General features: G+C 49.6%; 2 protein-coding genes across 5 annotated transcripts in view; one reads left to right on the top strand and one right to left on the bottom strand.

Annotated features, from left to right (window-relative positions):
* Nucleotides 1–932: 932 nt before the first annotated feature.
* On the bottom strand, nucleotides 933–13,299 carry THAP8 (THAP domain containing 8). Of its 4 annotated transcripts, XM_079906804.1 has the most exons (5): nucleotides 12,572–12,647; nucleotides 11,480–11,549; nucleotides 3,763–3,955; nucleotides 3,209–3,601; nucleotides 933–1,507 (listed from the first exon to the last, which is right to left on the bottom strand). In XM_079906804.1, the coding sequence occupies exons 3-5, from the start codon at nucleotides 3,907–3,909 to the stop codon at nucleotides 1,367–1,369; spliced, it is 681 nt and encodes a 226-aa protein (XP_079762930.1). In that variant the 5' UTR covers nucleotides 3,910–3,955; nucleotides 11,480–11,549; nucleotides 12,572–12,647; the 3' UTR covers nucleotides 933–1,366. The 4 variants fall into 4 exon arrangements, with proteins under 4 accessions (XP_079762930.1, XP_079762927.1, XP_079762928.1 ...); XM_079906801.1 differs by lacking the exon at nucleotides 11,480–11,549 and having other exon boundaries at nucleotides 12,558–13,299; XM_079906802.1 differs by lacking the exon at nucleotides 11,480–11,549 and having other exon boundaries at nucleotides 12,572–13,298.
* Nucleotides 13,300–13,322: 23 nt separating this feature from the next.
* WDR62 (WD repeat domain 62) overlaps nucleotides 13,323–25,872 on the top strand; it is a 46,745-nt gene continuing 34,195 nt past the window's right edge. Inside the window, exons 1-8 of the mRNA XM_079906805.1 lie at nucleotides 13,323–13,518; nucleotides 16,334–16,425; nucleotides 17,795–17,857; nucleotides 22,055–22,112; nucleotides 22,350–22,520; nucleotides 23,390–23,527; nucleotides 23,943–24,125; nucleotides 25,488–25,648. Coding sequence (XP_079762931.1) covers nucleotides 13,342–13,518; nucleotides 16,334–16,425; nucleotides 17,795–17,857; nucleotides 22,055–22,112; nucleotides 22,350–22,520; nucleotides 23,390–23,527; nucleotides 23,943–24,125; nucleotides 25,488–25,648 — 1,043 coding nt within the window. The 5' untranslated portion in view covers nucleotides 13,323–13,341. The remainder of the gene's footprint in view (nucleotides 13,519–16,333; nucleotides 16,426–17,794; nucleotides 17,858–22,054; nucleotides 22,113–22,349; nucleotides 22,521–23,389; nucleotides 23,528–23,942; nucleotides 24,126–25,487; nucleotides 25,649–25,872) is intronic.

Raw genomic sequence — 25,872 nt, forward strand, 5'->3', positions numbered from 1 at the left:
ACCCCAGTCCCAGGCCCTAATCCTGGTCCATCCTTCATCCTCTCCCACCTGGACTATGGCAGCTCCCCACAACACTCCAATATGCAGCCAGAGGGACCTATTAACACCTATCAGGGCTTCCCTGGTGGCGCAGTGGTTGAGAGTCCGCCTGCCGATGCAGGGGACACGGGTTCGTGCCCCGGTCCGGGAAGACCCCACATGCCGTGGAGCGGCTAGACCCGTGAGCCATGGCCGCTGAGCCTGTGCGTCCAGAGCCTGTGCTCCGCAATGGGAGAGGCCACAACAGTGAGAGGCCCACGTACCGCAAAAAAAAAACAAAAACAAAAACCCACACCTATCACATCAGGACCTTCCTAAAGGCATCTGCTTGCTGCACCTCACTGCAGGTAACAGCCAATGTCTCAACCACAACCCACAAGTCCCTGTGTGAACGTCCCTGTCATCTCTCCAATCTCACCTCCTCTCACTCTCCCCCTCAGTCACTCCACTCTAACCACCCTGGCCTCCTTGTTCCTCCTCACCCCAGGACCTCTGCACTGGCGCTCCTTCTGCCTGGAATGCTCTTTCCCCAGATACCTGGTTCCCTTACTCCTCTCTTTTAGGCTTTCGCTTATTGGTACCTTTCCAATGAGACCTTTTCTGCTCTATCTAACATTGCGTCCCAACCCCACCCTCCTCACACACAAACACTCACTCCCTTCCCTGCTTCAGTGTTCGCCATAGCAACACTGTCTTCCTCCGGCTTATACCTTAGATGGTAGGGTATGCGCAGAGGCCGTTCTTCTCCCTGGAACATCCAGTCCACGTGCCTTCCAGGCCAGCTCCTTCTCATCATCAGGTGTCTGCTCAAACACTGTCTCCTTAGAGAGTCCTCCCTCCCACCCAGCCCATTACATTTTCATTCAGTCTTTATGGCACTTATCACAACCTGAAATTATACTGTTTATTAATTTACTAGTTCATCTTCTGCTCAAGCAGAAAGTGAGCACCACGAGGACAGGACTTTTGTCAGCTGTGTTCACTGCTGTATCCCCAGCTTGGCACCAGCCTTGGCAAAGGGTACAAGGGGCTCTTCAGAACCAGGTACAACTCTCTCCAAACGAACAACCCTTGCTCTGCTCTGAGAATGTTTTACTGACCGCAAAGATTGAAGGTGGGGTTGGGACCTGGTTCCCAGGGTAATCACTGCTGACAGGGGTCTTGGGCCCAGGTCAGCCCTAAGGTTCAAGGGGTCCCTAGGAGGAGGTGGTGGGAGCCAGGGCCCTGAGGGAGGCACTGCTATGCCCCAGGCATGGGTCATGGGGCTGGGCCAAACCCACGTTTGATGCATCTCTCTTCCTCTGTCTTCTGTCATCTGTCCTGGTCCTTATGCACTGGGAGTCTGAGTGTCCAGGAGCTCAGGCTTGGCGTCCAGGGTGGGAGGTGCAGGACCTTGGGCGAGGACCACAGCTATGTCAGGCCCTCCACAGATGATGGTGAAGGCTTGGGACTCCTCAGGTCCAGGGAGCTGGGCCATCCAAGGCAAAGAAGTAGTAGAGATGGAGGACACAGGGGAATGAGGGGAGTGAGGGGAGGGAAGGAGGGAAGGAAAAAGTGGGGGCAGGGGGAGAAATGGTGAGGAACAGGGAGGTAGAGGTGGGAGGGAGGTGTCAGGAGACAGAGAGAGATATGGGCAGAGAGAGATGTGAGGAGAGAGATGTGAGAACCAGAGAGACATTCATGAGGGTATAAAGAGGTATGGGGAAACAGGGAGAGAGATGTGGGGGAAGAGAGACACGGAGAGACAGATATGGGGGGTGGGAGAAATGTAGGGGCAGGGAGACAGGGATATGGATATGGGGGATAAAGATGCAGATGAAGAGAGACATGGGAAGTGGGGAGATAGATGTGATGACAGAGACATGGGGGCAGAAAGACAAAGATGAATGTGGGAGAGAAGAGAGACATGGGAAGTGGGGAGATAGATGGGATGACAGAGACATAGGGGGCAGAAAGACAAAGATGAATGTGGGAGAGAAAGGAAGAGGTTGAGAGACAGGGATAGAATGGGGACAGGGGAGGCAGAGAGAGACACTGTCAGCCCAGGGGCCCTGGCAGGCTCCATGAAGAGCCGCAGGCCTGAGTCTGAGTTATGTCCTTGCCCCCACCCCCACCCCCTCGTATGTCCCTCTTGTGCTCCCGCATGGTTCAGGCCACAGTCTCAAACATGAAGCCTCCGGGGACAGCCACTGCAGCTCTAGCTGACTGCTACTATCTGGGGATGCGAACCCAGTGCTGCTAGATTTGCTGAGCCTTCAGGAAAGACCAGAAAATATTTTACAGCATTACTGAGGCCAAAAGAATAACATCTGTGGGTCAGGCCCAACCCACTGGCTGTCAGGTTGAGACACCTTAGCTACAGAGGTACCTCAGGGGCTTTCTGAAACCCCCTCCCACCTCCCTTGTCCAGGCAGGAACAAGGGCCCTGGGACCTCAAGCTTGACCCTGGGGTTTTAAGCAGGAAAAAGGCCTGGTCAAATTTTGATTTTTAAAGACATGGTCCCCTTAGGAATTCCTTGGTGGTGCAGTGGTTAGGACTCTGTGCTTCCACTGCAGGGGGCATGGATTCGATCCCTGGTTGGGGAACTAAGACCTCACAAGCCGCGTGGTGTGGCCAAATAAAAAAAGACATGATCCCCTCCACTCCCCACGCCAGAAGATACTCAGCAGTAAAACATAGGGGCAAAAGGGCCTTAGATAGGGCCTGGGATACTCTAGTATAGAGTTGCAAACTCAAGCTCTATAGGGGCCAGGCAGGGAGCTCTCCCACAGAGGAGCACAGGCCTCCTCTGGGGCCAGACACCTGGGTTTGAATCCTGGCTCTGCAACTTACTGACTGCCTGGCTTTGGGCAAGTTACTGGACCACTCTGTGCTTCAGTTTTTTCATATGGAAAATGGGGACAAGAGCAGTTTCAATATCAAGGTCATAGTGAGTTTTCAATAAGTTATTTACTCTGTGTCTAGAAGAGAGTAAGGGCTGCTTAAATATTATAATATTATTAATAAATGGAGCAGCCACTACTCAGCTCCCACCGATAGTTGCTTGGCATTGCCATACTGATTTTTTTCAAGCCAGAAATTTGGAAACACGGGTGAAATGTTCTGACTTTCAACTCTGGACTCTAGGCTGAAAGCACACCCACTGTGTGGGCCAGGCAGGGCACTCACCGCGCGCAGCCGGCCCCGGTGCGCCGGCGCCAGTAGGCTCTCCGCGCGCAGCTGCTTCGCCAGCTGTTCCAGAGCCCGCAGCCGCGCCTGGTGCCGCTCGTGGCGCCGCTGGAGCCTCCGCACCCGCCGCTGCAGCGCTCCCAGCGCCGCGCCCAGCCCGGGCCAGGGGTGCTGGGCCGACACTCCAGGGCGCGGCCCAGTGGGAACCGGCGGAAGCGGCAGGGGAGTCAGGAACACGGTGGCTGGGACCTCGGGGCCCCCGGATGCTGGTCCCAACACCACAAGCTGTACGGGGCCAGGGGCCGGGACGGCTGGACCAGGGGACAGGGACGTGGCCTCCTGCGGAGTTGGAGGCACGACTGGTTTCTCGGTGCTTCGGGAATTCGTCTGCCTCTGGAAGACAAGGCAAGGGATGGGGGATCGAGGACATCAGGGCCGGACTCCAAGGAAAATTCCTCAGGAGTGGAGGGCTGAGAGTCAGCCTGCAGGAGGGACCTCCCTCAGAGGGGAGGGCGGGGGATCAGACTCCAGCAATGGGACTCTCCTGAGCTCACCTTGGCGGGCGGCGCTCCGGAGAAGATGGAGGGCACAGCATCCGGCCGCAGGTAGCGCACGCCCCAGCGCCACTGGAAGCAAGAGGGGGCGAAGTGCTCGCTGCACAGGTGCTGGTGGCAGCTAGGCACCCAGTGCTCACACCCCATGTGCCTCAGCCAGGCCTGCAGCCGGGGACCATCCTTCAGGGGGAACCTGCCGGGGGGCGGGGTCAGCGAGATCAGGTCCAACCCCACCCCTCCATGAGGATACGCACACCCAGAGGTCCCTGAGCTCCAAACCTCTGCCTCCCCTGGGCCAGAATCTGGCCCTGCCTCCCAACCAGGCTCTCAACCTTCTACTCACATCCAGTTCTTCAGGCTCCACCTTTTAAACACCCAGCATCAGCCCACCTCTCCCACCTCCGCTGACCCTCGCATCCAGCCTCCAGCCTCCCCTGGCTGGGTTTTTGCAACAGTCTCCTTCCTGGTCTCTTTACCCACTGTCACTCTCCCTTCCCCTCCAGTCTGTTCCTCCATATGAATCTCAGGAGGCAGTTTACAGAATTGGACAAATCTAGAATGTGGGAGATCCCATATTCATGGGGGTAGGGGTGGGATTATAGATTAAAAGAGATTTAAGAAACATCAGTCCAAAGGCAGATGTGGACTTTGTCTGCAACAAGCCATTCTGTAAAAAGACATTTTAATACAATTGGGGGAAACTGAGCATGAATTGGGTATTAGATGATTGTAAGAAGTTAATTTTGCTAGGTGTGATAATTATATTGGTTTAACCTTCTAAATAGTCATCTGTTGGAAAAATATTCTGAAATATTTATGGATAAAAGACCTAATGTCTGGAATTTACTTTAAAATACTGCATTAAAGATGTACATGGGAGGAAGGTGGATGAAAAACATTAGCAAAATGTTGACAACTGGTGTAAATGAGTGATAGATGCACGAGGATTCATTTAAACAACTCTATTTTTTGTGTATGCTTGAAAACATGTTAAAAAGTTTTTAAACAACTTAACAACAACAAATAACCCGATTAAAAAATGGGCAAAGGACTTGAATAGACATTTCTCCAAAGAAGATGCAAATGGCCAACCAGCATATGAAAAGATGCTCAACATCATTTATCATCAGGAAAATGCCAAACAAAACCACAAGATATCACCTCATAACCATTAGAATGACGACTATACAAAAACAAACAAACACAAAATAACAAGTGTTGGCAAGGACGAGCAGAAACTGGAACCCTGTGCGCAGCTGGTGGGAATGTAAAATGGAGCAGCCTCTATGTATGGCTGTTCCTCAAAAAATTGAAAATAGAATTACCGTATGATCCAACAATCCCTCTTCTGGATACACACCCCCTAAAAATTGAAAGCAGAGTCTCGAAGAGATATGAGCATACTCATGTGCATAATAGCATTATTTACAATAGCCAAAAGTGGGAAGAAACCCAAGGGTCCATCAACAAATGGATTAGCAAAAGGCAGTATATACATACAATGAAATATTATTCAGCCTTAAAAAGGAAAGAAATTCTGACACATACTATAACATGGATGACTCTTGAGTACATTACGGTAAGTGAAATAAACCAGTCACAAAAAACCCAAATACTGTATGATTCCACTTATATGGGGTATCTAAAGTAGTCAAATTCAGAGAAACAGAAAGTAGAATGGTGGTTGCCAGGGGCTGGGGGGAGGGGAGGGAAATTGGGAGTTCTTGTTCAATGGGTATAGAGTTTCAGTTTGGCAAGATGGAGAAGTTCTGGAGGGACTTCCCTGGTGGTGCAGTGGTTAAGAATCTGCCTACCGACGCAGGGGACATGGGTTCGATCCCTGGTCCAGAAGATCCCACATGCCACGGAGCAACTAAGCGCGTGCGCCACAGCTACTGAGCCTGCACTCTAGAGCCCACGAGCCACAACTACTGAGCCTGTGTGCTACAACTACTGAAGTCCGTGTGCCTAGAGCCCGTGCTCTGCAACAAGAGAAGCTAGGGAAATCCTGCGCATGGCAATGAAGACCCAATGCAGCCAAAAATAAATAAATAAATATTTTTAAAAAAAAGAAAGAAAAAGTTCTGGAGATTGGTTGCTCAACAATGTGAACATGCTTAATACTACTGAATTTAAAGATGGTTAAGAGGGGAGATTTTATGTTATGTGTATTTTACCACAATTAAAAATTTTTTTAATTTTAAAGTTTTTTTTTTAATGAATTAAATAAAAGCTTTCCCAGTGGGAGTGGATAGGGATTATCTGATAAGGCACCCTCTACAGGCGCCCAACTACTTCTGTGTCCATAAGAAGTAGTGCCACCCGTTAACTGGTGCCACTGTCCCCAACGTCTCTTTTTGCCCTCTTTTATAGCAATTCACTTTCTATTTGGACCTTGGTTCAAGACTGTCCACAATAAAGACCTCATTTCCCAGCTTCATTTGCAGCTAGAGGTGGCCACATGATTAAGTTCTGGCCAGTTTGTTCTGTGGGAGCTGCCAGAAACTGTGAAACATTAAAGGTTTATTTTAAGCTGCTAAATGTTGGGATAGTTTGTTATGGAGCATTAGGTAACTAATACAGTCAGTCATCCACATCCCACCTTCACAATGTCTTCCATATCTGTGACTTTTTTTTTTTTTTTTTTGCGGTACGCGGGCCTCTCACCGTTGTGGCCTCTCCCGCTGCGGAGCACAGGCTCCGGACGCGCAAGCTCAGCGGCCATGGCTCACGGGCCCAGCCACTCCGCGGCATGTGGTATCTTCCCGGACCAGGGCACGAACCCGTGTCCCCTGCATCGGCAGGAGGACTCTCAACCACTGCGCCACCAGGGAAGCCCTGTGACATTATTTACTTAATATTTTTCTTAAAATTGACCAACTTAAGTATTAAATGAAGATACCTAAAAGAGGAACTTTAAACCACAATTGAAAATGGAATACCAGTATCAATTCCATAAATAGGAGTTAACCATAAAAACACCTGATACCTTTACTTGCTGAGGGCTTTAAGGCCTGCTCTCTCTTTGTTAAAAAGGAAGAGTAAGGAGTGTTAGAGGGTGGGGGAAAATCCCATCCATAGGAGACAGGACAAATAAACTCAGGCATATGCACACAAAGAATACCATGCAGCTCTAAAATAGGCTGAAGGCACTGTATGAACTGATATGCTATTGTCAGGCATACATTATGTGAAAAAAGCAAGGTTCCAAATAGAGTATATCAGCTTTTCGTAATTGTGGCAGCCTGAATAACAGTCCCCCAAAAGACATCCATGTCCTAATCCCCGGAGCCTGTGAATATTGCATTTCATGACAAAAGATGTGATTAAGTTAAGGATCTTGAGATGGGTAAAATTACCCTCTACATCATCCGGGTTGGCCCTAAAAGCAGTTGCAAGTATTCTTTTAAGAGGGAAGCAGAAGAACATATTACCACAGATAAAAGAGGAGACGCAATGTGATGACAGAAGCAGAGATTGGAGTGATGTGGCCAAAAGCCAAGGAATGCCTGCGGACACCAGAAACTGGAAGATGCAAGGAACAGATTTTCTCCTAGAGCCTCCTGGGGAATGCAGCCCTGCTGACACCTTGATTTTTGGCCCAGTAAAACCGATCTGGATTGTGAGAGAATAATTCCTATTGTTTTAAGCTACCAGGAGTTTGTAACAGCAGCCATAGGAAACTAACAAAGTAATAAAGGGGGAAACAAGAACATATGTTCAGATTTGCTTGCATTTGCATAAAGAAACACTGGGAAAGACACATAAGAAAGTAAAGAGGCCACCAGTGGATAGGAGGTGGATGGGATGGACAGAGGTTGTTGGTGGGGAGCAAAGGAAGGCTTCTCAGGCGAAAGGCAGACAGAGAGGGAAGTGGGGGATAGCTGGTGAATGAGGACAGAAGGGCTGACTCAGAGGAGAGCGTGGCATCCAAAGAGCAGAACCTCAGGGCACAGAGCCAGGAACTCTGGCCGATGCAGTTCCTTCACCCTCAAACTGAGATCCAAATGTTCTCACCAGCCTCCTTCTGCCTGGACACGAACATGAAATCCCTTGTACCAGCACTTCCCACCTACTCCTGGGCAGAGACTGCCAACTGATTACTCCACGTCCACTCTCTTCTTCTTCCTAACAAACTCCAACTTTTTTAAGGCCATAATGTGCCCTGTTAGACGACTGTCTCCCAGGTTCCTTTGCAGTAGGTGGGCCACGTAACTAAGTTCTGGCCATGTTGGGTGATACATCTAGGATGGTACCTTAAATGTGAGAGGGTTATCAAATGGAATCAGAAGCAGCTCAAGGCGCAAAGGAGGAAAGTAATATCAGAAAACCTCTTCCTAATTTGGTCTTGGTTTTATTCTCTTTTGTTCCTCTAGATGGCAACATTTATGATAGGAAATGTCCCTCTCTAAAATTCAACCTTAAGTGCACAGCCAGTGTCCTCCTTTTTTTATAGAATATTTTAGTCTTGTTGGCCATTCTATCTACAGCACTGCTAAGAGTTCTTCTTTTCTTCCTTACTAACATAACTCAGAATGTCTTCAGGGTGGTTAACTGCCCATCAAAAGACTACATTTCCCAGGCTCCTTTGCAGTTTTTTGGAGGGGTGACCAATGATGAAGAACCTACCGTTGGGTGGGATTTCTGAGGCTTTGTAAAGGGGACCAGCTCAGTTTAGAGTTGTGTCTCTTTTGCTCTTCATCCCTTCTCTTTTCTCCCTACCAGAAATGGTTGGGCATGATGGCTGAGGTACTTGGCAGCCACTGGATGGATATGAAAGATGGGACCCTCATCCCTGATGACTGTGGAACTGCCACACCAGTGCTCATCTGCCAACCTCTATACTTGCTTCATGTGAGAGAAAAATAAACCTTGTGGTAGACTGTATTATTGTTCAAGACATTTGCTGCCCTTCCCCACACGAAGATACACATTTCCACTCTACTGACCTGACGCTTGCCATAGACTTGCTGTGGCCAAAGAAGTAAAAGTGATATGGGCCACTTCTAAGTATGCAATTTACCAGGAGCCATTGGGTGATTCTCCCCACTTTCTCTTTCCCCCCCTCCCACAAGACCACCAATATTCCAGGTAGGGGAGGCTCCTTCAGCCTGAATCCCCAATTAAGATACAGTAGACAAGGGCCACAAATGGCCGACAAAGGACATTAGTGTGAGTGAGGAATAAACCTTTGTTGTGGTAAGCCACTGAGATTCTGTGAATTTGTTACTGTAGCATAACCTAACCACGCTGATTCCTACAGACCCCGTAATTTGGTAAAGCCACTATTATTTCAGGACTTTGTTACTGCCAGACAGATGCAATTCCTACCTGTGAGACACCTCCCCCTGCCGTGAGAGATGACTGTCATTTGTTCCTGAAAGGGCCTAAATCACAACTAATGAATGTTTCCTTTGGCACCCAGGCAGGAATTTTGAGTTACTTCCTAGCAGCCACTTCCCTCAGTGTTTCACCTTGTTCCTTCCTAGCATCCATGCCCTCTCTTGAATCTCCTTTGGAGACTGCTCCTCACCAAACTCTTAGCTAAATGGCTTCTTCAAGAGTGACTCAGGGATGGACCTTGAGGTGGGAATGGGTCAGCCTGTGTGAGGAACAGCCCGGCAGCCACTGGTGGGATTTAAACAACACAGGCATGAACTGATTTTTATATGGTCGCCTGGCTGCTATGCACAGTTCTCACTGTTCTCCTTATTATTATGTGTGAAGCACTTAGAACACTTACCTGGCATACAGTAAGTGCTCTTTAACCAAGTTATTATTGTCATCGCTGTAAGGGAAGCAAGTGTAGAAGTAGGGAGACCAGCAAGCATCTATCACAGCGTCTCATTAAGAAATGATGGGGACTTCCCTGGCGGTCCAACGGGTAAGACTCCGCGCTCCCGATGCAGGGGGCCCGGGTTCGACCCCTGGTCAGGGAACTAGATCCCACATGCATGCCACAATTAGGAAGTCCACATGCTGCAACTAAGAAGTCCGCATGCCACAACTAAATATCCTGCATGCTGCAACTAAGACCCAGCACAGCCAAAATAAATAAATAAAGAACGAAATATTAAAAAAGAAAGAAAGAAAGAAAGAAATGATGGCAGCCTGGGCTATGCTGTGACAGCAGAGGTGATAAGAAGTGGTCAGACTAGGAATGTGGTGGGTTTTCTTTCTTTCCTTATTTCTTAATAGTTTAGTGAGGATTCTGCCATTTGCATTTATAACTGTATTGCCAAGGAGTTAGGGCTTTTGTTGTGATTGCTGCAGGATGGGACTGTTTTGGAGGGTAGAGTCAAAGGATGGATTAATGGACTAGATTAGGGGCAGTGGTGCTGAAGAAGAGAAAGGATCAACTTGTGTCCTCAGTTCTTCAATGATTGACCCCGCACCTATCCATGAGCTCTGTCAGGGCAGGAACAAGATCTGTCAGGGTCCTTTGTGTCCAGCAGGAGCTCACTTACTACAGGAGACACTCGGAGTTGCTGACTTAATAAACGATGTCAGAGTGATATATATTAAAAAGCAAGTCTGGACATACTGATTTAGGTTCAAAGACTCCTCTGCCCTCCTCCTCCCCTGAACCAGGGTCCCTCAAGGGATAGCTGGGACATGGCATTCTGAGTTTCCTGAGGAGCCCACCTGAAATGCATTCATCGAATTCATCCAACAAATATTTACTGAGCACCCACTACATGCCAGGCACTGTTCTAGGTGGTGGGGACACAACAGGGAATAAGACAGAAAAAAATCCCTGCCTTCATGGAGCTGACATTCTAGTGGAGGAGCCAATAAATGAATATATCAAATATGTGGTATGCCAGAAAGTGGTAAATGTTAAAGGGAAAAATAAAGCAGGAGGTGAATAGGGAGAATATGTATGTACGGGAGAGGGTTATCATTTTACAGAGTGGTGGTCATAAAGGGAAGATCTTTCCAGGCAGAGGGAACAGCACAGGCTGTTCAGAACAGGGAAAGGCCCTGGGGCAACACTGTGCCTGGCATGCTAGAGGAACATCGAATAAGCCAGTGACACTGGAGCGGAGTTAAGTAAGGGGCAGGAGGGAGGAGATGAGGTCAGACAGAGAGTGGGGATCCAGCTCCTGTAGGGCTTTGTAGGCCTGTTCTCTGCCTGCTCCAGCCTCACCTTCTTGTCTTTACAGAGTCAGGTGGGAGCTGGGGAGGGGATCTGAGCCCTGAACAGACTGTGGGAGCAGGTTGACAAATGGAAAGGCTACTAAAATAGTGCAGTCATGCAGTCAGGAGGTGACACTGGCCAACACCAGGGTGGGGGCAAGGAAGGGGGTTAGAAGTGGTAAATTCTTGATAGACTTTGAAGGGAGAGCCAACAGGATTTGCTAATGGACTGGATGAGGAAATGTGTCCTGGCCAACTTAGACTAAGGCCACCAGGGACAAACATGTAGTCTAGGGAAGTCAGGTTTATTTACCACAGCAATAAGGGAACTGTACACCAGAGATACTGTGGGGAGTTTCATCAAACAGAGGAAAATAATTATTATTTGGGTTTGGTGAATAGGTGAAATTTAGGTGAAATGTAAGTGAAACAGTGTTTGGATAGGCTCAAAGCAAAGCAGAACTGTGTGTAAAGGGATCAATATCAGACCTGAATTACAAAGTGGACCCAGGGTCCGTCTCCTTGGAAGCAATAAAGTTTGGATAGATGTGGAATACTGTGCCCAGAAACCCCTTACCTGAAGCTCTGCACCTGGACTGTAAATCAAGGTTGCTTCTCTGTGTCAAAGTGACTCAACTTCTCCAAACCTTAATTAAGTAAGATGTTTCATTCTTACTGATGTAATTTCAAACAGCAATTTGTGATGGCCTACGATTTTAGAGAACAAAGCTTCCTAGTAAGAAAGCAGCAGTCACTCAAAAGAAGGGGAGTTTTGGGCTTCCCTGGTGGCGCAGTGGTTGAGAGTCCCCCTGCCGATGCAGGGGACACGGGTTCGTGCACCGGTCCGGGAGGATCCCACATGCTGCGGAGCGGCTGGGCCCGTGAGCCATGGCCGCTGAGCCTGCGCGTCCGGAGCCTGTGCTCCGCAACGGGAGAGGCCACAACAGTGAGAGGCCCGCGTACCGCAAAAAAAAAAAAAAAAAAAAAAAGAAGGGGAGTTTTGTCACTTTACATCTGCAACACGTCCCTGAGAAAAATATAGAAATTTTTTTTCCTATTAACTCTTCAGCTAGCTTTTCCCGTGTCTGTCATTCCAGCCAAATAAATAAGAGAGCAGGTTTTTTGTTATTGGGTTTTTTTTGTTTTACAGTTCAAGCTAATTTTTACTTTCTCAAGTGTGAGAAAAGAGAAGTAAAGATGACTCTAAGGGTTTCTAGCCTGAAAGACGGTAAGGATGGAAAGCTATTAACTAGGATAATAAAGGATATGGGAGGTTTTAGGAGAGACAAAATCAGGAGCTTGGTTTCGGATATTTTGAGTTTGAGATGCCTCAAATCCGTGGGGATGGCGAGTGGGCAACTGTAGGCTCTTTCTGAGCCTGGACCAACCTCACTTCTGTCTACACGGCCCTCCCATTCCTCCGCTCGCCCCGTTCACTACCTATCGTCTACCCCTGCTGTTTCACACATCTGCATCTTTACATGTGCGGTGTCTACTGTTAGTGAAACACTGGGAACACGATCTCTTCAATCTGCTAACCCTGCTTCCAGACACCGGCAAGATGGACTAGGTCCCCCGCACCGCTGCATTTACCCTCGGGCCCGCCCCCACAGGGCCCCGCCTCCCTGCAAGGCCCGCCCCTCGCTTGTGCTCACTTGTAGAAGCTCACCGGGCGGTTGTCCGCGCCCAGTTGGCCCGCATTGTTGGAGCAGTTCGGAGCCCGGCAGTACTTGGGCATGGCTGTCCAACCCAACTGGGTTTTGCCCGGTCTGAAGACGCACTTTGGTCCTCGCCGGGCGCCGCCGAACCCCGCCCCGCCCGCACGCTTGCAGCGTGCCTGACGTAAGGGGCCTCGTCACGTGCCTGCGTACTGCGCGCCAGGCCGTGTTACCACAGCTACGCCCTCATCACGTGGCAAATGGAGACAAGCGAGAATGTCTGCGCAAAGCCGGCTCTTAGCCACCCGGACCTCATCACATGATGGGGGAGAGGTGGCGTCAAGGCGTTTCTGAGTCTGCGCCAACTCTTCAGTCTTTTTCGGTTCCACCCTACGCTTACATCCGGGCGACTGCCACTGCGCGGATAGTCGCCCTTGGGTGAGGGTGGGGGGGCAGCAAAAAGCGAGGCGAGGAGGCTTTGGCATTAGCTTCGTAAAAGTTAAAACCTGATATTTATTGAAAGATGAAAACACAGACGGGATTTAAAAAAAACTCCACAACGCTCGATCGAGTATCAAGCTGAGGAGCCGTGGCTCCACCCTGCCAGACCCTCCGCTCCGACTCTTAGCTCTTATTGGTCAAAAGCGCCGCCTGGAAACCCTGAGATTGGCCAGACCGGCAGCCGGCCGCGTCCAATGGGCGGCGGCGCCGGCTTTCCCGCGGCCGTTCGCTGTTCGGTGGCAGTTGAGGAGTGTAACGGTCGCCGGGCTCCGGAGTGACGATGGCGGCCTTGGGGCCCGGAGGCTACGCGCGGAACGATGCAGTCGAGAAGTTGCCATCCATCATGGCGGGAGTTCCGGCGCGGAGGGCCCAGTCCTCCCCGCCCCCCGTTCTACCGCTCTGCCTCCGGCGGCGGACGAGACTCTCGGCGGCGCCCGAGGACACGGTGCAGAACCGGGTGAGGAGCTGCTTGCCTTGCCCATCTCAGTTCCAGGTTCCCCTGGATCTCCCTTGGTCCCGCCCTTAGATCTTTGGCCCCGCCTCTCAGCCCCCGGTTGGTACCCCCTCTAGTTGCTCTCTGACCCGACTAGTCATCTAAACCCCGCCCCCTTAGCCAAGGCTCATCCCACTGCCCTGTCTCCTCCTCTCTCGGGTAGTGCCCGTCGTTCCTACTCCCACTTCTCAAACCCTGGCCCCACCCTTAGCCCTTGGAGCGTTGCCGGGGTTCCTCCCTGGCCTTGTACCTTGGATCGCATTTTAGTTTTGCTAATCACCTCCTAGTTCTGTTTATCCCTTTAGTTACCTTTAGACGTATCTCTGGGCCACTTTTGTATCCTTCCACTTTTGTTGACCTCACCCCCCTCTTGGTCTTTAGGGTCCCTACCGGGGTTCAGTCCCGAGTCCTACTTGTTCCAACTCTTCCTCAGCTCTAGCCTGCGTTCCTTCATCCGCTGCCTTCTCTTTCCTTCTCCTTTACCAAGGTGGGATTCTTAGTCCATATTGCCACCCTAAATTATGGACGGGATGTGAGTAATATTTGTAAAATCTCAGCAGCACTGCCGGAGTTAGGGAGACGGCGTGTGGAACAGTTCCTTAAATCCTGAGACACAGAAACAAAGATTTTAGAGTAGGTAGAAGAAATTCCAGTAGCACAGCAGCAATTTAAAAAATCGTTTTCCAACTCCCTGAGCTGCAAAGTCTGTTTTTATAAAATGGAGATAACGATAACCATGGTGTTGCAGGGAGATGCGACAAGATTGTGAATATGACCTACTTGGCACAAAGTCCAGGTAGAGGGTCAGTACTTGGTAGCTGCTGTGGCTCTTGTTCCTCCTCCGTGGCTTTCTGCTACACTCTGATTATATCACCCACTCCTGGGTGCAAGGCGCTAGGCAAGTGGCCTCTGCCCACTTCTCTCACCATACTTCCCTTGGCCTCCCTTTCATGAAGGTTCAGTCACACTGGCCTGCTTTCTGTTTTCCTGAGACTCCAATCTCTTTTCCGCCTCTTAGCCTTTGTGTTTGGTGAGTCCTCTCTCTGGGCTTTTTGCTGCAGTCTACTTGGCTGGCTCCTATCCCTCGAGTCTCAGCCTGAATATCCCTACCCTGAAAGGCCTTCTTGAACCCCAGCCTAAAGCAGACCCCCACCTAAGTCTCTCACCCAGAACCCTGTACTTCATAGCCCTTATCTTGTATGTTCCTGAAAGTGCCTTGTGGGCTCTAAAGTGTATAAAGGAGAGGAATAACAATAGTAATTTCAGAGATGCAGTATAACAAGGTGGTTAAGAGCACCGCCTCTGAACCCAGACTGCCTAGGCTTTAACCTTAGTTCTGTTCTTCCTTTCCTGATCTTTTCTGTGCCTCAGTTTCCTCATCTGTAAAATGAGGATAATAATATAAGTGTTCCCTTATAGGGTACTGGTGAAGATTAAGTAAGCTCACATATCTTAAGTAAGCTCACATATCTTAAGTACTTAGAACAACAGCTGGCACACTGTAAGTACTCTCTTGGTGTTAGTTACTGCTGTGATTGTGTATTCAATATTTTGGGTGATTGATGTCATTTATTTTTCTTGTTTGGTGGTGTAGGGGTCCATCCAGCTTGCGAAAGACCTAGTCTAAAAATTACCAGCTATGCTAATGCCCAGTAATGCTGATTAACAGATTAAAAAAACGTGACTGCCATTGCCTGGTTGCCTGGGTTAGTCCTGGCACTGCTCCTTCCAGATGGATTACCCTCATGGGGCTCTGTTTCCTCATCTGTAAGGTAGAGATGATGATGATGATAGTGACCACATCACAGGGTTGTTGTGAGCATTAAATAAATTAATACAGTTATAGGTATTTAAACAGTGCCTGTCTCCTGGTTAGATGCTCAATAAATATTAGTTATTACTATCTTATACTTGCCTTTCATTTCTGAGGCCCACCACCTTGCTTGAGAATGTTTCACTTTATAATAATTAGAAACTAGTCTCTTCAGAATATGAAAATACCACAGTTTGTTAGTTCATCCTCTAAATTGTTTAATCAGCCATGATGGGGACTGGCTTATTTGACTTATCTTGCTTAGAGAATTTTAAAATTTTAAATGCGATTGTTCAAGTTCACTTGTTTCTTTACTCGTTGAACCTCTAGACTGTGAATTTATTGAGGGAATGGACAGTGTCCACTTTTGTTCACTGCTGTAAGCAAAGTGCTGCACAAAGTGCTGGCTTTGAAGCCAGAGACTACCTGGGTTTGTATCCCAACCTTGCCACTCCACGGGGGTGGGACCTTGGGCCTCTGTCCTCATCTGTAAAATAGTGGTGATAATAGCACCTTCTTTGCAGTGTTGTGGGCTGTCAAGTCTTTCATTCATATAAAATACTTAGAGTCTTATTCACCTTCTCAGTGAGGCCTTCTCCCCTTCCTCTGTACTCTCAATCTCCTTCCTTGCTTAATTTTTCTCTAATGCTCCCATCGTCACCTGACATCTATTTTACATATTTGTTCTGTTCATTTTCGATGTCCACCATCCCATCACCCCCAGAATGGGAGCTCCAGGAGGACAGGGATTTTTTTTGTCTATCTTCCTCACCATTCTGTGCCCTTCACCTAGCACTGTATTTATCAAAGCAGCATTTGAGGAGGACAAGCTTTAGTTGCTGGTAGATGACTCTAGACGCTCAGTGAATGTGTTGGAGTGACAGGGATTGAATGGGTGGCTGAGGTGACTGTGCCACGTGGGGCCTGCTGGGGCAGCTGCTTCTAATTTGGGCCTTTTCCCTGCAGGTATCACTTGAGAAGGTGCTTGGCATCACAGCCCAGAACAGCAATGGCCTAACCTGTGACCCCAGCACAGGCCATGTGGCCTACCTGGCAGGGTGAGTGAGTGGGTGGGCCTCGGCCTCTGATCACTGATCCTGAGTTCAGAGCCTGAAGTCTTCAATGAATCTCTCTGGGCCTCGCCTTTTCCGTCTGTAGAATGTATAATGCTGCCTACCTCTGAGGGCTGTGGGAAGGATTCCATGGGCCCTTCTGTGTATAGAACAGTACCTGGCATGCGTGAGTGCTAAGAAAGCCTTATTGTGACTGCAGGCGGGAGGTGGCAGTGATTCTGGGAAAGGTAGGTGGTTAAGATCCAAGCCATGGTTGGTGTCAGCCATCTGGATTTGTGTCCCAGCTCTACCGTGTGTGCCCTTCTCCAAGCCTCTGCTTCTGTAAAACAGAGCTAGTGATACCCTCCTCTTGGGTAGTTAGTTGAGAGGACTGAAGGACATTTGCAACTGTTTATTCCACAAATACTGGTCTAACCTGGCACTCTTCTAGGCACCGAAAGGACCCCTCACCCCCACAGGGCAGGGCAGAGCAGGGCCATAGTAATTCCTGATGAACAGTATCTGTTACTGAGTCTCTGGGAAGCAGCCAGAATAGAGGACAGGGTTGGGCTCTTGAATCTGACAGGTGTGGATTCACTTACCCACCCTGTCCCCAACCTGCTGGGGAGTCTTGGGTAAAGGACTTCCCTCTCTGTAAAGGGCTTCAGTTTCATCATCTATGAAAAGCGACGAAGATTCCTGACCTCATCTGGCGGTTGTGAGGATTTAAAGAGATTGTGCACAGTATGTCTTTATTAGCCCAGAACCTAACAGTTACCACAGAGGAAGTGTTGGCTTCTATTTAAGATTATATTGATATTAATAATAATGTTGGGACTTCCCTGGTGGCGCAGTGGTTAAGAATCCGCCTGCAAATGCAGGGGACACGGGTTCAATCCCTGGTCCGGGAAGATCCCACATGCCGCGAAGCAACTAGGCCCATGTGCCACAGCTATTGAGCCTGTGCTCTAGAGCGCACGAGCCACAACTACTGAGCCTGCGTGCCACAACTACTGAAGCCCGTGCTCCTAGAGCCTGCACTCCGCAGCAAGAGAAGCCACCGCAATGAGAAGCCCACGCACCACAATGAAGAGTAGCCCCTGCTCGCTGCAACTAGAGAAAGCCTGCATGCAGCAACGAAGACCCAACACAGCCAAAAATAAATAAATAAATAAATGTTTAAAATAATAACAATAATAATAATGTTAAGTGCCCAGAATCCTCAGCATAGATAATGGGGGAGAAGGAGACTGAAGAGAGAAGCATCTGTTCAGAAAGAGCCTTGTTTATATGTGGGCTCTTGTGTTGGGAATAGAATCATCCCTGGACCCCAATACTCCCCTTAGTTTGGGCACATTTTCCTCTTTCTCCCCAGCTGTGTGGTGGTGATTTTGAACCCCAAGGAGAACAAGCAGCAGCACATTTTTAATACAGCCAGGTAAGCTGGGACGCGGGCATGGGTAGGGGTGGGACCAGGGTCCTGGCACATCCCTCCTTCCCCACACTGCCTGGAAGTGCTGTGGGTGGGTGACTCATTCATTCACCTGGTGGTTCAGTGACATTCACCAAGGGTCTGCTCAGTGCTAGGTACTGTTCCAGGTGCTGGGGACATGGAAGTTAACAAAAGAGATGAGAATCTGCTCTCGTAGAGCTGACAGCTTGGGTGGTGGGGGGAGGGACAGACTAAACTAGTTGGCAATGCCTAGCCGACCGTGAGACCATGACTGTTGCTATGGAGGAAATGACGAGGATGTGTTAGGGCAGGTTCGCAGGCAAAGGACTCTCGTCAGAGTCTTATCAGAGCCTCCCTGAGGCTGAGAGCTGAAGAAAGTGAGGGGGTGACCCATGTGAAGGTGTGGGGAGAGCATTCCAGGCAGAGGGGACAGCAAGAGCAAAGGACCTGCAGTGGTTAAGAATCTCAGGATGTTTGAGGAGCAGTCAGGGTTCCATGGGTGAGGGGGAGGTGGGGCTGGAACCAGCAGAAGCCACATCACAGGGGCCTTGGGAGGGGTTGGCTCTCATGCTGATTGCAAAGAAAAGCCACGAGAGGGCATTTGCAGGCTAAGGATATACTTCACGTACCCCAGCCCTCAGTACACTCTATCTCCCTTCCTTGCTTTACTTTTTTCCACAAAATGCACTCCTTTTTGATATGCTGTCTGATTTCCTCAGCGATGGTATTTACTGTCTCTTTTCACAGTGTGAGCTCTCTGACGGCAGGGACTTTCTCTTAGTTAATTTCTGTGTCCCTATACCTTGGGTCAGTGTCTAACACATTGATAACACTTATCGTTTCCTGAGTGAATGAGTGTGATTTGGGTTTTAGAAAGATCTCTCCAGCTGCCAGTTTATTGAGGAAGGCCCTTGGCTTTGAGCAGGCCCAGGATGATGCCCGGGTCTGCCTTGGGGCTGATTGAACACTGTGTCATCCTGGGTCTTTGGTCCCAACCGGGTTGTGACCTTTGGGAGGCACCTCACTGCAACTTTTTATTCCACAAATACTGCACAAATAGCTCAAGCTTAGCTCCTTTGGCCGGGCTCTCCAGGTGGACGGATAAGTTGTGGGTTTTCTTCTTCCCTTACGATCCCTAAGGCAAGGCCCCTAAGATACGGTTTGGTAGATACAGATTCCCTCTCAGAAGGGGCTTCTTGGACCCTTGACTCTGACTGTGGGTTCTGTCACTGGTGGTGAGGGCAGAGAGGGGTTCCAACCCAGACTTAAGTGTTTATTCACTATGTGATCTCAGGTGAAATACTTCTTGTCAATAATCACAGACTAGGGGCCCACAGACTTGTCTGACAGTATGTTTTAAATATCGGACTTACTTGACAACGTTTAAAGTTTTCTACACAAAAATTCAGATGCCCTCTCGTTTTAGAAATGTGAGAGATTCAGATCTCTGGGGCCCACATTCTCCTATGGCATGGATGGGCTGGAGCTTGGTGGCATTTGTCACAATGCCCCTTGCCCAATTCTTCTCATCCTCCCTGTTGCCTCCCTGAGTCCTGTAGGCGGTAGAGTAGGTAACCTTGATCCGAAGCAGATAGCATAGAAGTATCCACTCTCAGTCACAGATGGGTCTGTCTTAGGAGGCAGTGTGGCCAGAGTAGAGGTGTTCATTGTGCCTGCATTTCAGAGTCACCTGATCCCAGGCTTCATCCCCAGAGAAGGCTGAATAAGTTAGTCTGGAGTAAGACCTAAGCACTGCCAATTTTTAAACTTTTTATATTGAAATAATTTCAGACCTACAAGAATAGTACAAAGAGCACCTGTACACCTTTCACCCATATTTCCCAAATGCTAACATTTTACCACATTTGCTTTATCATTCTCTGTCTATGGGAATTCCCTGGCAGTCCAGTGGTTAGGACTCCGTCCTTTCACTGCCGAGGGCCCAGGTTCAATCTCTGGTTGGGGAACTAAGATCTCGCAAGCTGCACTGTGCGCCCCCCCCCCAAAAAAAAAGTATCATTCTCTGATTCTTTGTCTATATACATAGTAATTTTTTTCTGAACCATCTGAAAGTAAGTTGCATACCTGATACCCCTGTACCTCTAAATACTTAAGTGTGAATTTACTGCAAAAAAAAAGTATGACCTTTCAAAACCACAAAGATTGAGCAAAGTCAGGAAATTAAAGTTGGTACATCACTACCATCTGCTCCTCATTCAGCCTTCACCATTTGTCCCAAGGATGTCCTTTACAGCAAAAAGGATTCTGTCCAGCATCACGCATTGCCTTTAGTTGTCTCTTTAGTCTCCTTCAATCTAAACAGGTTTCCTCCATCTTTTCTTGACTTTCATGACCTTGACACCTTTGAGGATTGCAGGCCAGGTGTTGTGTAGAATATCCCAGCGTTTGGGTTTGTGTGCTGTTTCCTCATAGGTAGAGTTAGGTTCTGCAGGACCACCTCCGAAGGAATGCTGCGTTCTGCTCAGTGCATTCTGTCAGGAGGTGCGTGATGTCGTTCTCTCCTGTGGCTCGTGGTGATCACCTTGAGCCCTTGGTTAAGGTGGTGTCTGCCGGGCTTCTCCACTGGGAAGCCTCCCTTTTCCCCTTTGTGATTAGTGAGTATCTTGAGGGGAGCTTCTCTGAAACTATGCAGATACTACCCTGTTCCTTACCAAACTTTTACTCACTAGTTTTAGCATGGCTTTGATATTTTTCAAAAGCTCCCTGGGGAATTCTCATCTGCCCTGTCTGGTTAGGTAACCTTGGTACGACTTCCTTGTGTTGAGGTCTCCTCATCTCAAAACTGGCTAGGAAGGGTCTTGACTGCATGGAGTGTGCGTGAGGAATCAGTAGCGTGGGCCCATTTGGCAGAGGGCCAGGCGCAGGCTCAGGCGTGCAGTAGGCTAGGGGCAGCTGCAGACGGCAGACCTGCCCTCTTCCCCACCCCCAACAGGCATGGCTTAAAACACAAGGGTGTGCTCTTCCTGCACAGACAAAACCAGGAAGTGGGCACTTAGGGGGCTGGTGTCTCTGCCAGCATCAGGGGCCCCACTCCTTCTGTTTTTCTGTTCATCATGCTTATTGGGAGGCTTAAGATCACCTCCTGGCCCAAGGTGAAATTCTGGTTGTCATGTGGGAGCAAGTGGGGAGCAGGGCGAAGAGTTCCCTTTGAGAAGCTTTTCTGGAAGTCCCACACAACACTTCAGCTTACCTCTCATTGGCCAGACTGCGTCATGTAGCTGTGCCTGTGTGGCTGCAGGAGAGGTGAGGAGATGCACTCCAGCTGGGGCCATTGCCATCCCCATGAAAACTGGGCTTCCCTTCGGGAGGAAAGAGAGGCGAGTGGATATTGGATGGGCAGCACACCTTGGCTGCTACCTTAAGGAGCAGTGGAAGCTGCAGAGGGTTGAGTTGGTGAAGATAAATGTTCTATGAGATTCTCAGTGACTCACTTAGAGGCCTCGACTTAGCTATCTGCACAGCAGTTTACTCATTCGAGGTGGACAATTACTAGACTGCTAGGGAACAGAGGTAAAAGCAGGATTAAAAGAGAGAGAGGAGAGAAAAAACAACACAGTCTGGGAGCAGTGAAACTTGCTGCCACAAAACATGCAAACTAGACTGATCATTCAGGGTTCTTGCAGGCTAGCTGGGAGTGTCGAAGAGAAATGTGTTGGTTGTTTATGGGTTTTCCAGGACACCTTCAGCGTTTAGCAGTGGAGCACAGGCTGCAGGCTGTCTCAGTGTGATGTCTGCCAGGATCCTCCATCAGTACCACCTGCATAGTTAGGCCAGATCTGTACCATTTCCTGCATCTAAATTTCTCAGGGTTACAGGGTACATGGGGTCTTAGGGAGCCCACCCTGTCAGAGGGAGAGGGAAGGAGGGTTTCCATACAGCATCCACCCCGTCAGGGTTTGGGGTTTTGGGGAGGAAGGGGCCTTTGCTTTTACAAAACCCCATTTCCCTGTGCCGCTGCCCCCACTTCTTCCAGCAGGAAGGAATGCACTGGGTGCTATGCTGGGCAAGGACGTAGCACTCGCTCTCTGGGAGCTGCAGGCGCTCACCTCTCCCGGCCTCTTGGGAGTGAGGAGTGGGCCGAGTGCTGTGAGCACAGCCAGGCTGGAGTCTGGCTGCCCACCCTCAGTGGAATCAGTAATCAACCCCTTTCCTTGCCCCCAGGAAGTCTCTGAGTGCCCTGGCCTTCTCCCCTGATGGAAAGTACATAGTGACGGGGGAGGTGAGTCGTGATCGTGACTGAGTGGGTGGGGAGGGGCCTTGGGGCCATTCCTTCTACCCCCAGGAGGCCTGAGGAATCCCTGGAATAGCTCCTTCCTGGGCTAGAAAAGCCCCGTGACAGATGGGGGTGGTGGCTTTCGGGCGCACTCTGGGGCAATGCCAACTTCAGCCCCTCAAGCCCCTCAAGCCCCACCTGGGTGCAGAACCCGGCAGCAGTAAATGGCCCCATCTTCCCCAGAACGGGCACAGGCCTGCTGTGCGCATCTGGGACGTGGAAGAGAAGAGTCAGGTGGCGGAGATGCTGGGCCACAAGTACGGTGTGGCCTGTGTGGCCTTCTCTCCCAGTATGAAGCACATTGTGTCCATGGGCTACCAGCACGACATGGTACTCAACGTCTGGGACTGGAAGGTAAGAGCTGACTGGTAGGTATGTGACAGGCAGCCAGCTGCCAGAACACCCTGAGTCTTGGGCATTGGGAGAACTAAATAAGGTAACTTGGTAAAGTGTTTAACCAGCAAATATTTATTGAGCATCTACTACATGCCAATGCCGGTTCTAGGCGCCTGTTGCAGGGCATGTGACAAGTTGTCAACCCAGGGAACATACAATTCTTTTTATATTGACCAGCTGTGACCTTGAGCAAGGGACCTAACCTCTCTGTGAGTCTGTTTCCTCATCTGTAAAATGGGTATAATAGTATCTGCTTTGTTGAGTTGTGAGAATTCAGTGGGTTGATATGTGCTGGAAGGCTGGACTTTGGAACAGCTTGGGGAGGACTTGGAGTCGGGAGAAGTGGGTATCAAGTCCTGCCTCTGTTCATGACCTGCTGTGTGACCTTGAGCATGTGACAGCCCCCTCTGAGCATGACAGGGTGGTGGGGAGATGCACTTCCCTTGTAGGACTGCTGAGGGGATTCCACGAGTTATCCTGTGAAGGGCTCAGCAGGGCCCAGAGTAAGAGCCCAATATCCGGCAGCATGGGTCGTGTTGTCCTTACCTTCCAGCTGTGGCTGTCCTCAACACCATGTGTGGGCTGCAGGGCTTGGCCTCTTGAGGAGAGCTCTGGAACTTACTCTCACGTGGGAACCTTTCCAGGCCTCAGTCTCCTCTGTGTTGGGAATGCTAAGAGTGTCACACGTAGGTTTCCCCAAAAAGGAGGGCCCAAGAAAGACAGACTTGGAGCAGGGGAGGGTGGAAAGACGCAGGGCTGAGGGCAAAGGCTCAAAGAGTCTGATGAGGTGGGTGCTGGCGTGAACTTCTCTGCACCGATTCTTCCAGAAAGACATCGTGGTGGCCTCCAACAAGGTATCATGCAGGGTCATCGCCCTCTCCTTCTCCGAGGACAGCAGCTATTTTGTCACTGTTGGGAATCGGCATGTGAGGTTCTGGTTCTTGGAAGTCTCCACTGAAGCAAAGGTGAGTTGCTGTCCCTGCCACCTCATCCGGTCCCAGGGGAGGAACTGTCAGGGGCAGTAGGGACTCCTGGTTCTACCTGAGATTCAGGGGCAGTGGTCTCAGAGGCTGTCTAGCCTCTCAGGGGTCTGCCTTCTGCTTCTGGGCCTGCTCTCCAGGTGCTGACTGACTGGTAGGCCCTGCTGGGTAACCTCCCCTGCTGGACCCTGGGGCCAGACTTCATCCCTGGCCTGCTGCCTCAAGCCACTGTGCCTGGAAGTGTGTGTTCTCTTTGTTCTTCCCTTCTCCATTTGGAGGAGTTTCTGAGAGTTCTCCTGTTTAGCTGTGTTGTATCCACTGGTCATGAGAGGCCCGCCGTGACCTTGCTGGGGGCTGGGCCATGTGGACAGTGTCTCACTGTGCCCTGCTCTGCCTCCAGGTGACGAGCACAGTGCCCCTCGTGGGGCGCTCAGGCATCCTGGGTGAGCTGCACAACAACGTCTTCTGTGGTGTGGCTTGTGGCCGGGGCCAGATGACAGGCAGTACTTTCTGTGTGTCCTACTCGGGCCTCCTCTGCCAGTTCAACGAGAAAAGGGTGCTGGAGAAGTGGATCAACCTAAAGGTACCCCAGCCTCCCTCTCTGCTCTCAGTGGGGGAAACACTCCCCATGACTGTGTCTACAGGGACACTCAGCAGTCCCCCTGCGTGATAGTTGGTCACAACAGCTCTGGGTCTGACTTCCTGTTCTGCTTGTACAACTCTGGGAGAGTGACTTTCCCTCTCTGAGCCTCAGTTTTCTTATCTGTAAAATGGAATTACTGCTGCGTACCTCGCAGAGTTGACAGGGGAGTCATGCGAGATAATATATGTAAGGCACTTAGCACAGTGCCTGGTTCCCCTATAATGGGGGTCAGGGTTACAATTGCTTTTCCATCACCATTTGACCCAGTTCACGTTACTTTTCTTCACTGGGCACTCTTGGCTGGTGGGAGGACCGCTTTTTTTTTCTTTTTTAATCTAAGGTATCATTGACGTAATAACTTTTATATTACTTTTATCATTAAAGACTATATAAAATACATAAAATTTTAAACTAAAAGGTGACATATCAATAAATTACAGAACCACTTTTCTTCGGGATCTGAGGGTCTGAATCCAAGCTGTCTTCCTATCCTGGGCTTGGATGCCTGTTTGGCTGTTAGCAGGAGCATCACAGTTGTCCTCCTTGTCCTATTCCTGCTCTTATGACTCCCCTCTGGAGCTCAGCTTTAGGGTTAATGGCATGGCAAGAGGTGTGTGGAAGAATTCCGAGCTTTATCTGTCTTTCCTAGTTGGTTAAACATCATTTATTTCTCTCACTTGAATCCTCTTGCTAGAACTCATGCAGCTTTTAAGCAAGTCAGAAGCTTTGGATGGATAGATGTTTAGCCCCTGAGCAGGTGTCTTAAATGACCCATAAACTTAGTCCCTCTAGATTTGGAAAAGCTCCTCTAAGCTCTATCCAGAGGTCTGGCAGTTCCTGCCCCTTCTATCTGCATGCCCTGGCAGAAGAGACAGTCCTTCCTATATATAATAACTTTTTTCTGTGCTGCTTTAAAGTACAATCTCTATGAAGGTATTTTTAAGCAATAAGGAATAAAGCCTAAAATTTAATTTAAGCCTAAAATTCAACGCTGCTACTGCAAGCAACGTATCTGAAGTCACAATCGGCTGAGATATTTTCCACACACAGCTGAGTTCCTCTATAACAATGATAACTCTGTCCCAGTTTGTGCCTCTGTCTGCCTGCTGCCCCCATTTCCTTCAATAGTGACTGAGCACTATATCCTGATTTCAAAAATCTTAACATTTGCAAAAATGGGTTTCTTAGACCCCAAAGCTGTAAGGCTTTTCTGGAGGCCCAAGGCTGTTCTGTCAGCCCCCATATCCCTGAACTGGGCCACACAAAACATGAAGTCCACTTGGGTCCCCTTTGCCCCCACAGGTCTCTCTGTCTTCCTGCCTCTGTGTCAGCCAGGAGCTCATCTTCTGCGGTTGCACAGATGGGATAGTCCGCATATTCCAAGCCCACAGCCTGCAATACCTCGCCAACCTGCCCAAGCCGCACTACCTTGGAGTGGATGTGGCCCAGGGCCTGGAGCCCAGGTACTGCCTGGCACGGGGAGGGAGAGGGGCCTACCTAGAGTCTGTCTGCTGGTATCCATCCATGCTTCCAGATCCATCTACCTACTGGCCAGCCTTGGGCTGGAAGCAGGATACAGGCTGTAAGGAGGCAGCAGGATCTCGTGAAGTCTGCAGTCTAGTGAGGGTGCTGGATGATAAATGAGTGCATAAACAAGATCATTTCAGATAGTCGTAAATGCTTTGGT

The sequence above is a fragment of the Stenella coeruleoalba genome (genome assembly GCF_951394435.1).
Source record: "Stenella coeruleoalba genome assembly, chromosome: 20".
In the NCBI taxonomy this organism is placed as follows: Eukaryota; Metazoa; Chordata; class Mammalia; order Artiodactyla; family Delphinidae; genus Stenella; species Stenella coeruleoalba.